The sequence below is a fragment of the Camelina sativa genome, chromosome 5, assembly GCF_030686135.1.
Source record: "Camelina sativa cultivar CO46 ecotype springtype chromosome 5, ASM3068613v1".
NCBI lineage: Eukaryota > Viridiplantae > Streptophyta > Magnoliopsida > Brassicales > Brassicaceae > Camelina > Camelina sativa.
The window spans coordinates 2,905,162-2,917,165 of NC_141884.1; the positions used below are offsets into that span (position 1 = coordinate 2,905,162).

Here is a 12,004-nt window from a genome sequence, read left to right on the forward strand (position 1 = left end):
TGATCTAATTTATTGAAAAGAAGTAAAAGTTGCTCATTTTGACTCAACAAAACTTATACTATGATTCTATGATGAAAAAATAACATGACATGTGGTACATGGAAACCATCAAACTTATGTAGTAACAAATTAATCTAGTTTTTTTATTTACGATCATAATGTAATGTTTTAAATTTCATATATACACAATATTATGTCAAAGATATATATATTAAATTGACCTCTATATAGCTTATTGTAGCAAAATAGCTTTATCGACGTTATAAATCATATACACTGTGGAATATTTCAATTTTGTTTTCGATCAATCATAAAAAGTAAATCAATTCTTTAAAAAGAAGAACCCGGTAAGGAAAACAAAGAACCGATCAAATTAAAAAGATCCGGTCGGATATAGCCTAATGTGGCTATTCTAATTTCTAAGTGGTTTTACTCAGTTTACGGTGATCTATAATATACTCGTGACTCGTGAGGCAGAGATAATAAACAAAAAAAAGGGAAAGTAATTTTTGTTTTTTCAACCACTCATTTGTTTACCGGCGGTAAATATTTTTAATGGCCTATGGTGTGGGTCAGACCAACTGAGTCAAGTCCGAGTCACGTTACCCACATCGGCTTTTTATGATTTCTTCTTCTCTTATTTGCAAGCAAAACGGCGTAAAGACTCAATCTTTTTCTCCTCCGATCTCACAGAGATGAACGCCGCTATTAGAGCAGCGATTCTCAGACCACAGAGCTACTCTTCTCAGCTGAAAGTCGCGTTTTTTCATTCAACCCCTGTCTTAGAACGCAAACGTCGTACCTCCTGGGAATCGGTCAGTCTCTATCTCTCTCTCTCTCTCTCTCCTCCGTCAAATTTTGATTTTTGTATTGATTCCTCAGCTAAATTTTCCTACTTTTGCAATTCTTTGGGATTTATCGATGTCATTTTCCATGGATTTGTGTTGTTTCCTATGATAATTGATGTAGATTTGCGTTGTTCTTAGTTTTCTCAATTTTTAGCTTTTGTAGACAGGTCGAAAAATTGTGTTTTTATTTTCTTATACAGACAAAATGTTGGGACTTTAGAGGTTTTCTTGTCTAAATTTGCGACCATTTTGAACTTTTTGGGATTCATTTAATCTGCAGAAATCAAATGTTCACAAGAAGAGGTTTAGAAGGATGAGAGAAAAGCAAGAATTATTGCGGAATGTGAATGCTTTTGCAGCAAACATGTTTACGGTATTTCCTTTCATCAATGCTTTCATCACTTTTTCTGTTGGTCTCACTGTGTTGTCTCTGTTCAGTTTCAACATTTTGCTAATATTGTTTACGGTTTGAGCTTTTTGTGCTCTGTAGTAGCATATTAGATAGTTGATACTGAAAATTTTATGGTTCAAAAGTGGAAGGATCTGGGGCTATTGAAAGGGAAATGAAAGTGTTTAGTCTCTTGTGCATGATGTAGTGTTTCTTATTGCTCTTTTGTTATGGTGCATTTGCTTATTATACTATTTTTGGGGATTTTCATTTTGTAAAGTTCTCAAAAAGCTCCGGTTAAATGTTTTGTTTCCAGAGCTGGCATGATGAGTTTGATGACGATGGTCCCAACTCTCGAAAGCAAAACTCGTGGTTCAAAAAACAGTACTCCAAGGAACCCAAAGGAAACCAGAATAGCAAACACGGCCCTTACAGTTGGGGTAAAAGTAAGTGACTGACTGTCTTAGCTTTATTTCTTTCCAATCGGTAGGTATGTAGCTTGTTCAGTGCTTCTACAATCATGATCTTGTTGCTTCCTTAGAGTTTAAATTGTTTGTCATCAATCATGATCTTGTTGCTTCCTTATGTATTAATGTTAGTTCTTGAGAATATTAGTAAAGTCGTCCAATGAAGTTTGTATGTGTTGCTTGTTGGCCTCAATCTGGTTTTGTTTCGTAACTTCCGGCTTATCGTGGACTGAGGCTCATCCTCTGAAAATCCATTAAATTGTCTGTACTAGCTTACATAATTACTGAAATTTGGCTCATCATGGACTCAGTTCTTTAACTTGTGACCTGTCCTGTATTATTAAGGTTTCATAATTATGACGTGTTTCGTTGTTGATACTGTATTTATGTCATTTTCTAGAATCAACAGGTGCAATTTTGTTTGGCAACATACTCTTAACAATACTTTGGTTCCGCTGTGTAGGGCATTTTGAATTTTGTGAAGTTGATGACGACTTCGACGTAGACTATGTATTCCGAACCGCTTTTGGTGGAACCCGAGGTTTCTCTTTTTCATTCACCCATGAAGAGGATGAACCTCGATGGCGACATCACTCTTCAAGGTTTTCCAACAATTCTAAGAAGTCTTGGAGATCAAAATATCGGTTAGATGAAGATGAAGAAGAAGATGACTATACTTCAGAGTCCAGCGACTCTGAGTCTGAGTCAAACAACCAAGTGTCTCATAGACAAGCACTTGGCCTGAGTCCTTCGGGCCCTTTAAACCTTAAAGATGTCAAAGATGCGTGAGTAGTTAACCTCATGTCAATATACAAAAGCTAACCGTATATTCAATTTCTCACCACGTTACATCAAACTCTTTTTTTTTTGTTAATCAGATATCGAACTTGTGCATTAAAATGGCATCCAGATCGTCATCAAGGCTCTACCAAGGTAACCAAATAAGATCTCTTCCTCTCTGTTCAATCTCCCATAGAAGTTTTTTTTTTGTTTTCTCTCTTGTGTTTATGAATATGTGATGATATGAAAACAGGTGGCGGCTGAAGCAAAGTTCAAGCTCTGCAGTGTGGCTTATCAATCTTTATGCGAAAAGCTATCGGTGAACTAATTATAGAGAGAGTTAGATGATAGGTTTTGATTACACACTTAGTGATATCTCATTACAATAAATTTCAAAAATTGTTACACTTTCTAAAGCTTTGCTCAAAAAGCAAAAGCTCACTACAAGATCCAAGCTTTTTATCTGGTTCTGTCTCTAGCCTCTGGTTCTCTACAAGATCCAAGCTTTTTATCTAGCCTCTGGTTCTGTCTTATTTTATCTCTCATCCCCTGCTTTTTTGCCTTTCATCGATTTGTCCTTTTTTCAACCGGTCAGAGTGAATCACAATGTCTGTGACTTAAATAAGCCCAGTGAGTTTAGTTAACTCAAGGCCCAAACCACCAAAGCTCCCTCTGTTTTGTAATAAACACAGTCGTCCTTGGAGATCAAGCAAAAACTGTTATGTAAATATTAATATTCTTTTCTCAAAAAAGGAAACTCTTTTTTTGTTCTTCTCTAAAAAAAAAACACTCTTCTTGGTGTGATTCAAGGTCCGTTTAAAGAACGCAATGTTATGTACTCTCCAACAGAGATGAACACTACTACTACCGCCATCAAAGCAGCGATCTGCAGACCGCAAAGCTATTGTTGTCTACTGAAATCTGCGTTTTTTCATTCTACTCCAGTCTTAGAACGCAAACGTCGTTCTTCGGAGTCGGACGGCGGTCTTTTCACAACATGTGTGGGTTTGCCTAGCTTATCTTATTTAGATCAAATTTACCTACCAAATCTCTAGATTTTAATTTTGAAGTGTAGATTAAGAGTATAATAGGTGTGTGTGAATACATGTTCTGATTTATTTTAGGGTTTCTTAAATATCTGACAGAAATCAAATGCTCAAAAGAAGAAGAGAAGTAAGAAGTTTTTGAGGGAACATCAAGAAGCTGTGCGTCGTGCTGTTGAACAACTTAAACAAGAAAGAGAAGAGGTACACATATTGAGAAAATTATCATGTATAAAACATGTTTAAGCCCTTTAGGGGTAATTATACTACTATTTCATCTAATAGCTAATTAATTGACTTTTCTGCTTGCTTCCTCCATTGCCTAATTGCTTTAAAGAGTTGAAAACTTTACAAAAAAACACATAAAACCCTTATGTGGTCTCTTAGCCGCCAATGTACTTTTCTAGCTATATAGTGTATTGTCTGTTGTTTATGAACCATGATTTAGTGTTTGTATCTCATGGTTGTAATTAACATCAGGCCACCAAGAAAGCCAAAGAAGCCAGAGAAGCCGAACAAAAAAAGAAGGGCAAACACGGCTCAAAAAGTAAGTGCTTTATCCGTTGAAATTGTCTAGTTAAGGTGCAGTTTTGGTTAGATACATTTTCTCTCATATTATTTTAAAGAAACATGTGTTACATTTTGTAGGGCGTTCTGTTTCCTGCGATGACGACTTTGAATATATATTCCAAAACTTATTTACTAAATCCAGAGATCATTATTATTCAACCTATAGAGAGAAGGAACGTCACTGGTGGTATCAGTCTTCATGGTCTTCTTATTACTCTAGCAACTCTTGGAAATCGAAATATAGATTTTATGAAGGAGGCGAAGAAGAAGAAGAAGAGATAAACGAAGAAGAAGAAGATGAAGAGGCAAAACAACAAGATGATGGCTATAGTTCAAGAAAATCAAGCGGCTCAGTGCCAGAGTCAATCCAATTCCAAGCTTCTCATAGACAAACACTTGGTTTGAGTCCTTGGGGTCCCTTAAAACTAGAAGATGTCAAACAAGCGTGAGTTACTTTTTTACTTCCAAGTTCACACACACACTATATAAAAAGTAACTAACACATACATGTTCACCAAACTTGTTGTCTTTGTTTTTTTGGAATCAGATATCGAACTTGTGCATTAAAATGGCATCCAGATCGTCATGAGGAATCTACCAAGGTAAACACCAAACACAATCTTTTCAATCTCCATTGAATTGTGTTTTTTCTCTTGTGTTAATTCTTGAATCTATAAACTGATCACAGGCAGCAGCTGAAGAAAAGTTCAAGCTCTGCACTGTGGCTTATCAATCTTTACTCGAGAAGCTAGCAGTCAAATAATATTTTTTGTGTAACCTAGGAAGCTACTGATTAAGAGTGATTACTTACAGATTTCTAATAACAAATTTTCCAAAATGATTTTTTTTAGTATAACCTGATCAAGCAATGTGTGACTTGTGTGTGTTCTGGACCGGTTCAATTTATTTGGTCAAATTAAACCGGTTTTTTGGTCTTAACATGTAAAACCAATAATAAACCGGACCTTTGGCTAAATGAAAGAGTCATTTACTCAATTCAATCCTCAAATGTCAAAATACTATTTTCGTTTTCAATTGATTGGCCTTTGAGGGAGAAGAGTCAATTAACAAATAAGCTATTGCCGGCGGAACTGAAGAAATTCCGGTGAAGCTCCGGTGCGTATAATGCTCAAGGCCGTTCAGATCTTGGGTTGGTCATCAGGGTTAACCATCTCACAGAGATTAACAAAGACCCGCAAGTCCTCGAGTGTCTCTTTCATCTCTACATCTCTCAATCTCTCTACTTTCTCCTCTGTAACTTCGAGCTCTCCTCGGAGAATCATCTCTTTCAACCCAATTCGAATGTCTTCTTCACTTCCCGGGACTGACCCAGTTGCAAATTCTCCAGCTTTCGTCTCTGTTCAATCAGCTGTGAGTCTAATTCATTCATCTCCTGTAAAGATCTTATCTTTTTAGGCTTTTTTGGGTCTCTTCAATGATTTTTTATATGTTATTGTTGTTGTTTAAGGGTGATGTTCGTAAGATAAAGTTCTGTCAATGGTGTGGAGGGCCAACAAAGCATGAGATACCTGATGGTGAAGAGAAATTGAGAGCTATTTGTACACATTGTGGCAAAATCGCTTATCAGAATCCTAAGATGGTACTGTTCCTTTTGATTTATACCTACAATTTCTGTATTTGTGTCAATTGTAAATGTTTTGATTAATGTGAAATTGTAGGTTGTAGGTTGCCTTATAGAGCATGAAGAAAAGATTTTACTTTGCAAGCGTAACATTCAACCTTCACACGGTTTATGGTATATATATGCGAATTACGCACTTGTTCTCTTTGTGTCGAGTACATAATTGATGTGAAACAATACTAAAAGTGTGAGTTCTTTTTGGTGAATACACAGGACACTTCCTGCTGGTTATCTAGAAGTTGGTGAGTCAGCTGCACAAGGAGCAATGAGAGAAACTTGGGAAGAAGCTGGAGCCACTGTGGAAGTTATTTCACCTTTTGCGCAACTCGACATTCCTCTTATTGGCCAAGTAATTATACAATACAAAAGATTTCATATTTCTTCATATAATTGATTCTTATATGGCTCTGTTTCTTTTGGATCAGACGTATGTTATATTCCTAGCCAAACTGAAGAACCTGCATTTTGCGCCTGGTCCAGAATCATTGGAGTGTCGTCTTTTTGCACTAGATGAGATACCGTTTGATTCCTTGGCGTTTTCATCTATATATGTTACCTTAAATCTGGTAAGATTAAGAACAGAGACGAATCTCATCGTACTCTCCAGTCCCCATTCATTAGATTTCTAAAAAACCATGTTTGCTTTGTTGGTTTTTGCAGTACTTGGAAGATCTGAAAAATGGTAAAGTCAAGTTTCACTATGGTACAATAAATAAAAGGTGCGTTCCAGTTAATATCACAGTGTGTGGAGTTGATTGTTGAGAGATACTATCTAACAGTTGTACTTTATTTCTTTGATCACTTATGGTGTAAATGTGTAATGTGACTAATTATGTGCTTTGATCTTTCTCAGGCCTGGAAGTAGTCCTTCAGATATTCGTGCCTTTAGTCTTGATTACCATCTGCAGCACTGACTCGAGGTTCGAAAATCCTTGCCCTCTACATATATGTACTGGAGTAAAGTTCCTTAGATGATGAATCGAATCCTTGTGGGATATTTATGCTTTTATAATGACTTCTCTGCGAGGAGACTTTGTTTTTATGATTAAATCTAATATGAGAGCCTGTCTCCAGACTTTATAGAAGCGGCTTCTGGACTTCATTCTCCCAGGCCGTGTCTTGTCATTTGGCACCTCGTTGTTGACTAAACGAGAAGGAAAAATGAAGTTGCTTCTGTGAAGGATCCTTGGACAGCTGAGAAGAAAGAGGGAAGATAATTTGTTTGGACAGAGATATAGGTTGGATGGCTGTTACTTGTTAGGTATCTCATGTCAGATATTATGGCTAAACAAACCGTTTCTGTTTCTAGTTTCAGTTGCCTCAATTGTAAAAGGAAACAATGCAAATGTGCATGCAACATTTTGATCAATCTTTGTGTAATTATTAAGTCCCCGCGTTATTGTTACCTCTCGAGGTCTGTTGTTGCAGCAACTTGCTGTTTTTTCCTCCATCACTCGTCCCACACTTCTTAGCAGAAGCAGTCACATGCTTAAACTCATTCACAGCACATGAAGCATGAATGTGATATAGTTGCAGAATGAACCAAACCAAATACCAATTAGGGGTAGTGGTTTAGAGTCCACGTGAACCAACGGTTATCTTGCGGTTAGTGTCCTTTTGCCCTTTTTTTTTTTCTGTCTTAATAAAGAGACACAAAACTATATATATATATATATATATATATATAGACACTTACGTCTCTCTTCCTACTGCACAAATTCAAAAGCACAATTGAAAAGTCCTAATATAGCGATTTCTAGAGTCTTTGCTCTATTTCGTTTGTAATTAGGGTTTAAAGAGATGAAGAAGAGAAGAAGGACGGATCTGAAAGAAGCGGAGTCAGAGCAGGGGAGCATTGCCCAGGTCGTCTCTCTCAGAGATTCCGATCAAATTCAGGTATAAATAAATAAATAAGCCTCCTTTATTATTACTTGGGTTTCACGCCAATTCATAGGTTTGTATCATCTATGTACCTAACTTTTAATTTAATCTTCTTTACTTGCTTTTTTTCTACTCTTGAAAGTTAATGGATGCAAAAGGAGAGAACACATTAGCATTGTTCCCATCCGAACTTCGTGAGAACATTGATCTTGTGATGGAGATTCTCATGAGATTGCCAGCAAAGTCCATGGTTAGCTACAACTGCATCTCGAAGCAGTGGTCATCCCTCATCTCTTGTCGATATTTCTGCAACCGTTTGTTTACTACGGTCACGCGACAGAAACAACAACCACATATGTACATGTGTTTAGTGGATGAAGGTGGCAAACGTGTGCTGCTATCAATTTCATCATCAACAACGTCTCCAGACAACAACAACAACACTTGTTATGTGGTCGACCAAGATTTGAGCATCACAGGGATGGGAGGCTTCTTCTTGAATCTTGTCCGTGGCTTGATGTGTTTCTCTGTAAGAAAAAAGGCATGCATCTATAACCCCTCCACCAGGCAGCGCTTGACCTTACCGGCCATTAAATCCGACATCACTGCTGAACAAGGTGAAAGGAAGGATATCCGGTATTACATCGGACACGATTCTTCTAACGATCAATACAAAATAGTCTGCACGGTTGCGAAATCCTCTGAATTTTTCAAAATTGTTAAGTCGGAGCATTGGGTCTTTGTACTAGAAGCTGGAGGTTCGTGGAAAAAGGTTGTTCCGCCCCAAAATTACCATCCTCATGTTCCTTCCACAGTAGGACACTTTCTCAATGGATCGGTAGTATATTATATGGCTTGGCTTGATATGGAAACTTGTGCTGTTGTCAGTTTCGACGTTACTTCTGAAGAGTTGACTACCATCCTAGTACCTCCGGAGGCCGGGGATGTGGCTCTGCCTGCAGCTAGGATGAAGGCTGGTCTTATCGAGTACGGTGGGAAAATAGCTGTTTTCGATCATACCCATCTCCAAGATAAGTGTTTGGTGGATTTATGGGTATTGAAAGACGCTGGGAAGATGAAATGGAAGAAGAAGAGGCTTTTTTTACAGCCTTGTCAAAAGCATCTAGTCCATGAACTTACTCTGATCGTTAAAGGTACAACTCGAGATGGCAAGGTTATCTTGGCACCGGTGGAGATGCATTCCAAGTTCTTTATTTTGTTTTACGATATTGGAAGCAATGACCTGAGTAAGGTTGAAATCAAAGGAGTGCCACACATTTGGTTTGATAAGGACTGCTATTTCGACTTGAAGTACTCTATGGATGAGAGTGAGGACGTCATCTACTTGGAAACTTGACCATTGTGACTTTGTTTGTCTAGCTAAGCTGTTTAAGAACAATACAACTAAGTTACATGTTTTTGTTTTTGTCAGGAATTAATTTATTTTCTAGATATGTTAAGGAACGAGCTTAATCTCTTGCTTAAATGCTTTTTGCTTCAAGCAGAATATAATCTTATGTTTCTGGCTGAACAAAGTGTTACTGTTTCTGGTTTGGTTCCATGTTTGTTTAATTAAGTTATTTCGTTACTGTTACTTACTTCAAGGTCTTGATCAGTGAAACAAAGGGAACCAAAAGATAGGATACTTATTCAAGTTCAGTACTTTAGAGAACACAAGAACAGAGACAATTCCAGGTCTTATTGTCACATATAAATGCATCAAATCAAACAAACTGAAAGAGAAAGAAGATAGCAGCGACACAAAGATACATCAAACGAAAGAACTGAGATTGAAGGAACCCATCATGTTTGCCAGAGCAGAACTCATATCTAGCTCAAGCTGAAGCTTCTGAAGTTCAAGCTGTTGCCTCAAAGCTGGATCTTCCACTTGCTCTGTTGTCGCAGCTACTTGTTGTTCCGTCTGCACAGTCTCCAAACCCTGAACAGGAACAGATTCAGCGGTTGCTGTCTTTCCTCCATCACTCGGCCCACACTTCTCAGCAGAAACAGCCACTAGCTTAGGCTTATTCACAGCACATGAAGCATGAACATGATAACTACAAGCATAACAGTTATAAGACCAAAACCTACCATCCATAGCTATGTTACAAAGATTGCAGACAAGCTGATTCCCGAAACCAAACTGAGTAAAGGACATAGCAGGAGTACTGTTGTAGACAAGAAGTAGACTATGGAGAGGATGAGACTCATGAACCATGACCTGAGGCAGATGCGCACATTGAACATGGAGGTCAAAGTCGCACAAAGGACAACAGTAAGAGAACCCTTTACCTCCAGTGCAGCCACATGCCCTGCAGAGGAAGGAACGGGCGCTGTAAGTTGTATATGGGACTAAAGTCAAGTGGTGGAGCCCCGCGTGGGAAGGATGTTGCATCCACGCACTGCGTTACCACATTGCTCATGAAGATTGAAGTCACATGTTGAACAGATATATGCTGTTTCGGATTCAGAGATGGTTAATTCACAGCCTGAGCAGACAGCTGAAGAATTTGTGCTTTTATTTGTCTGAATCTGTTGGAGTTTAAGTGTATGTGGATGGCTGAAATGTTTGTACTCCATTGGAGTTTGTCTCTTTGATTTTAACAATCTTGTGTGTGTTTGGAGTTTGAATCACACTATGCATGCATATAAGGTTTCTCTGACTTTGAATTGTTCCTAATTCTGAGTTGTTTTGATTGGTTTAAAAAAATTGTTTTCTTAATTGGAAATTAGTAGTTAGTTTTTTGGTAGGATAATGAATATTATAGAAAGTCAAAGGAAGAAGCGTTAACTTTCAGAAAGTCAACTACTTGAGAATTGACCATCGAATGTTTAACTGTCCTTTGTTTATTACTTCTAAAATTCTACATTTCTAATTATTGGGAGTTTACTAACATCCTTTTCTATCAAACACACAAATACGTAGACAACACATTTATAGTAGCGTCATTCCAAGTTGCAATCCAAACAGAATAACATTAATACTTCAACAAACCGAACTTATAAAATTCAAAGTTGCACCACACACCACAAATAGTGAATCATATCAGTAAACCATTGAACATAACATTAATGCTTCACCAAACCAGACTTATGGAATTCGAAGTTGCACCACAAGCAGTGACTCGTATTAGTAAACCCTTGCCGGGGACAATTAATTACTTAACTAACAAACTTTACGTTGCTCATATTGGTGGTTTCAGCTAAATAGTCTAAAAATCGATTTAAGAAAAACACACACACAAGATATATATCGAGTCTAAAAAAATCAATAATACGACAGCCCTACCTAATTAAAACTAGTTTATCCCCACCATAGATAATATTGACAAGCCATCATCATCATACACCAAATTTGAGTTATACCCACTTTCTATAATTTTGTATATTAGTATTAAATTTAAATACGAGACATATAATATAAGCTCCAAACCACTCCATAGAGAGGAGGTCCAATTAAAAGTCACGTCACTCATATTCTCTCGTTTGAACAACGTTCCTTCATAAATAAAACTAACGGAATCCTATCATTGGATTCGGTCTTAACGTATTTTCTTCGTTTCTATGTCGTCCCGCCGAGAGTTAACTAGATTTGTGCATCAATTTCTCACTCTTCTATTATCCTTTCAGCCTGGTTTCCTCCTTTTGTAAGACTTCGTGGTATAATTTCATCTTTTATTGTCATATTTATAAAACCCTTTCAAAAACTGCATAGAACGAGGGATGAAAATCTCCAATCTTCTTTGACCATGATCAAATTGTTTGCGCATGACACCAAGTACTATGTAATAATAGTAATATTATTATATACACTATTGAAGCTACTTAATATTCGTGTTTATTTCTTCGCTGTCTGAAAGCGACTCCTAGCTTAGAAACCGAAATTTGACAAGGATTATATAGAAGTGAAAACCATGAAAGCAAATTACGTGAAGATTAAAATTACAACACGACGCACTAAATTTATTTATAGATGTGACATATGCAATATATATTGATCGTCAATCTGAATGAAAAAAAAAAAAAAAAAATTCTAAAAAACATGAACTCCTTTATGATAATAAATTTGTATTGTAATGCCATAGTAATAATAGATAAAAATATATAATCAAAATGAGAGAAAACCATCCAATTAGACATAGTCGTTAGTAGAAATATGTATAGCGTATCGAACCAAAGGTGCAACTAGTGTTCCAAACTTCCAAATAGGGCAAAGAATTAGTATTGTTGAAAACTTAAATAAATTTAAACCTATTCGTTGGTTTCATTTATGTTGCACCAGTTGCAGTGAACATTATGTAGAGAAACAGTTCACATGATTTTGCTAAAAAAGTAGAGACATCAATACATTAGTACTATTATTTTACAGTAAGTCAGTAAACTAG

The 12,004-nt window shown here is 36.9% G+C and overlaps 4 protein-coding genes and 1 pseudogene across 5 annotated transcripts; 4 read left to right on the forward strand and 1 right to left on the reverse strand.

Annotated features, from left to right (window-relative positions):
- The first annotated feature begins 256 nt into the window (after positions 1–256).
- Positions 257–3,016, forward strand: LOC104785168 (uncharacterized). The gene is made up of 6 exons (XM_010510318.3): positions 257–815; positions 1,129–1,221; positions 1,553–1,682; positions 2,167–2,488; positions 2,582–2,636; positions 2,737–3,016. Exons 1-6 carry the CDS (start codon positions 696–698, stop codon positions 2,809–2,811), a joined length of 795 nt encoding a protein of 264 aa, XP_010508620.1. The 5' UTR covers positions 257–695; the 3' UTR covers positions 2,812–3,016.
- A 200-nt stretch (positions 3,017–3,216) lies between these two features.
- On the forward strand, positions 3,217–4,951 carry LOC104788819 (DnaJ domain protein). Its single transcript, XM_019245176.2, has 6 exons — positions 3,217–3,484; positions 3,629–3,730; positions 4,007–4,073; positions 4,175–4,541; positions 4,644–4,698; positions 4,785–4,951. Exons 1-6 carry the CDS (start codon positions 3,317–3,319, stop codon positions 4,857–4,859), a joined length of 834 nt encoding a protein of 277 aa, XP_019100721.2. The 5' UTR covers positions 3,217–3,316; the 3' UTR covers positions 4,860–4,951.
- Positions 4,952–5,073: 122 nt separating this feature from the next.
- On the forward strand, positions 5,074–7,143 carry LOC104785169 (nudix hydrolase 23, chloroplastic). The gene is made up of 8 exons (XM_010510320.3): positions 5,074–5,467; positions 5,565–5,696; positions 5,776–5,852; positions 5,952–6,087; positions 6,164–6,304; positions 6,399–6,457; positions 6,592–6,658; positions 6,813–7,143. Exons 1-7 carry the CDS (start codon positions 5,222–5,224, stop codon positions 6,650–6,652), a joined length of 852 nt encoding a protein of 283 aa, XP_010508622.1. The 5' UTR covers positions 5,074–5,221; the 3' UTR covers positions 6,653–6,658; positions 6,813–7,143.
- Positions 7,144–7,430: 287 nt separating this feature from the next.
- On the forward strand, positions 7,431–9,154 carry LOC104785170 (F-box protein At2g40910-like). The gene is made up of 2 exons (XM_019245453.2): positions 7,431–7,634; positions 7,762–9,154. Exons 1-2 carry the CDS (start codon positions 7,539–7,541, stop codon positions 8,974–8,976), a joined length of 1,311 nt encoding a protein of 436 aa, XP_019100998.1. The 5' UTR covers positions 7,431–7,538; the 3' UTR covers positions 8,977–9,154.
- A 93-nt stretch (positions 9,155–9,247) lies between these two features.
- Positions 9,248–10,216, reverse strand: LOC104785171 (protein VACUOLELESS GAMETOPHYTES-like; annotated as a pseudogene). Its single transcript, XR_015598222.1, has one exon. The product of XR_015598222.1 is annotated as a protein VACUOLELESS GAMETOPHYTES-like (transcript).
- Between the last annotated feature and the right edge of the window lie 1,788 nt (positions 10,217–12,004).

Excerpts from the sequence above, each read along its gene's own strand:
- LOC104785168 (XM_010510318.3), top strand. The coding sequence starts at position 696 with ATGAACGCCGCTATTAGAGCAGCGATTCTCAGACCACAGAGCTACTCT. Across the intron at positions 2,489-2,581 it reads CTTAAAGATGTCAAAGATGC|ATATCGAACTTGTGCATTAA; the intron begins GTGAGTAGTTAA and ends TTTGTTAATCAG. Across the intron at positions 2,637-2,736 it reads GTCATCAAGGCTCTACCAAG|GTGGCGGCTGAAGCAAAGTT; the intron begins GTAACCAAATAA and ends ATATGAAAACAG.
- LOC104788819 (XM_019245176.2), top strand. The coding sequence starts at position 3,317 with ATGTACTCTCCAACAGAGATGAACACTACTACTACCGCCATCAAAGCA. Across the intron at positions 3,485-3,628 it reads GCGGTCTTTTCACAACATGT|AAATCAAATGCTCAAAAGAA; the intron begins GTGGGTTTGCCT and ends AATATCTGACAG. Across the intron at positions 3,731-4,006 it reads TTAAACAAGAAAGAGAAGAG|GCCACCAAGAAAGCCAAAGA; the intron begins GTACACATATTG and ends AATTAACATCAG.
- LOC104785169 (XM_010510320.3), top strand. The coding sequence starts at position 5,222 with ATGCTCAAGGCCGTTCAGATCTTGGGTTGGTCATCAGGGTTAACCATC. Across the intron at positions 5,853-5,951 it reads CAACCTTCACACGGTTTATG|GACACTTCCTGCTGGTTATC; the intron begins GTATATATATGC and ends GTGAATACACAG. Across the intron at positions 6,088-6,163 it reads ACATTCCTCTTATTGGCCAA|ACGTATGTTATATTCCTAGC; the intron begins GTAATTATACAA and ends CTTTTGGATCAG.
- LOC104785170 (XM_019245453.2), top strand. The coding sequence starts at position 7,539 with ATGAAGAAGAGAAGAAGGACGGATCTGAAAGAAGCGGAGTCAGAGCAG. Across the intron at positions 7,635-7,761 it reads GAGATTCCGATCAAATTCAG|TTAATGGATGCAAAAGGAGA; the intron begins GTATAAATAAAT and ends TACTCTTGAAAG.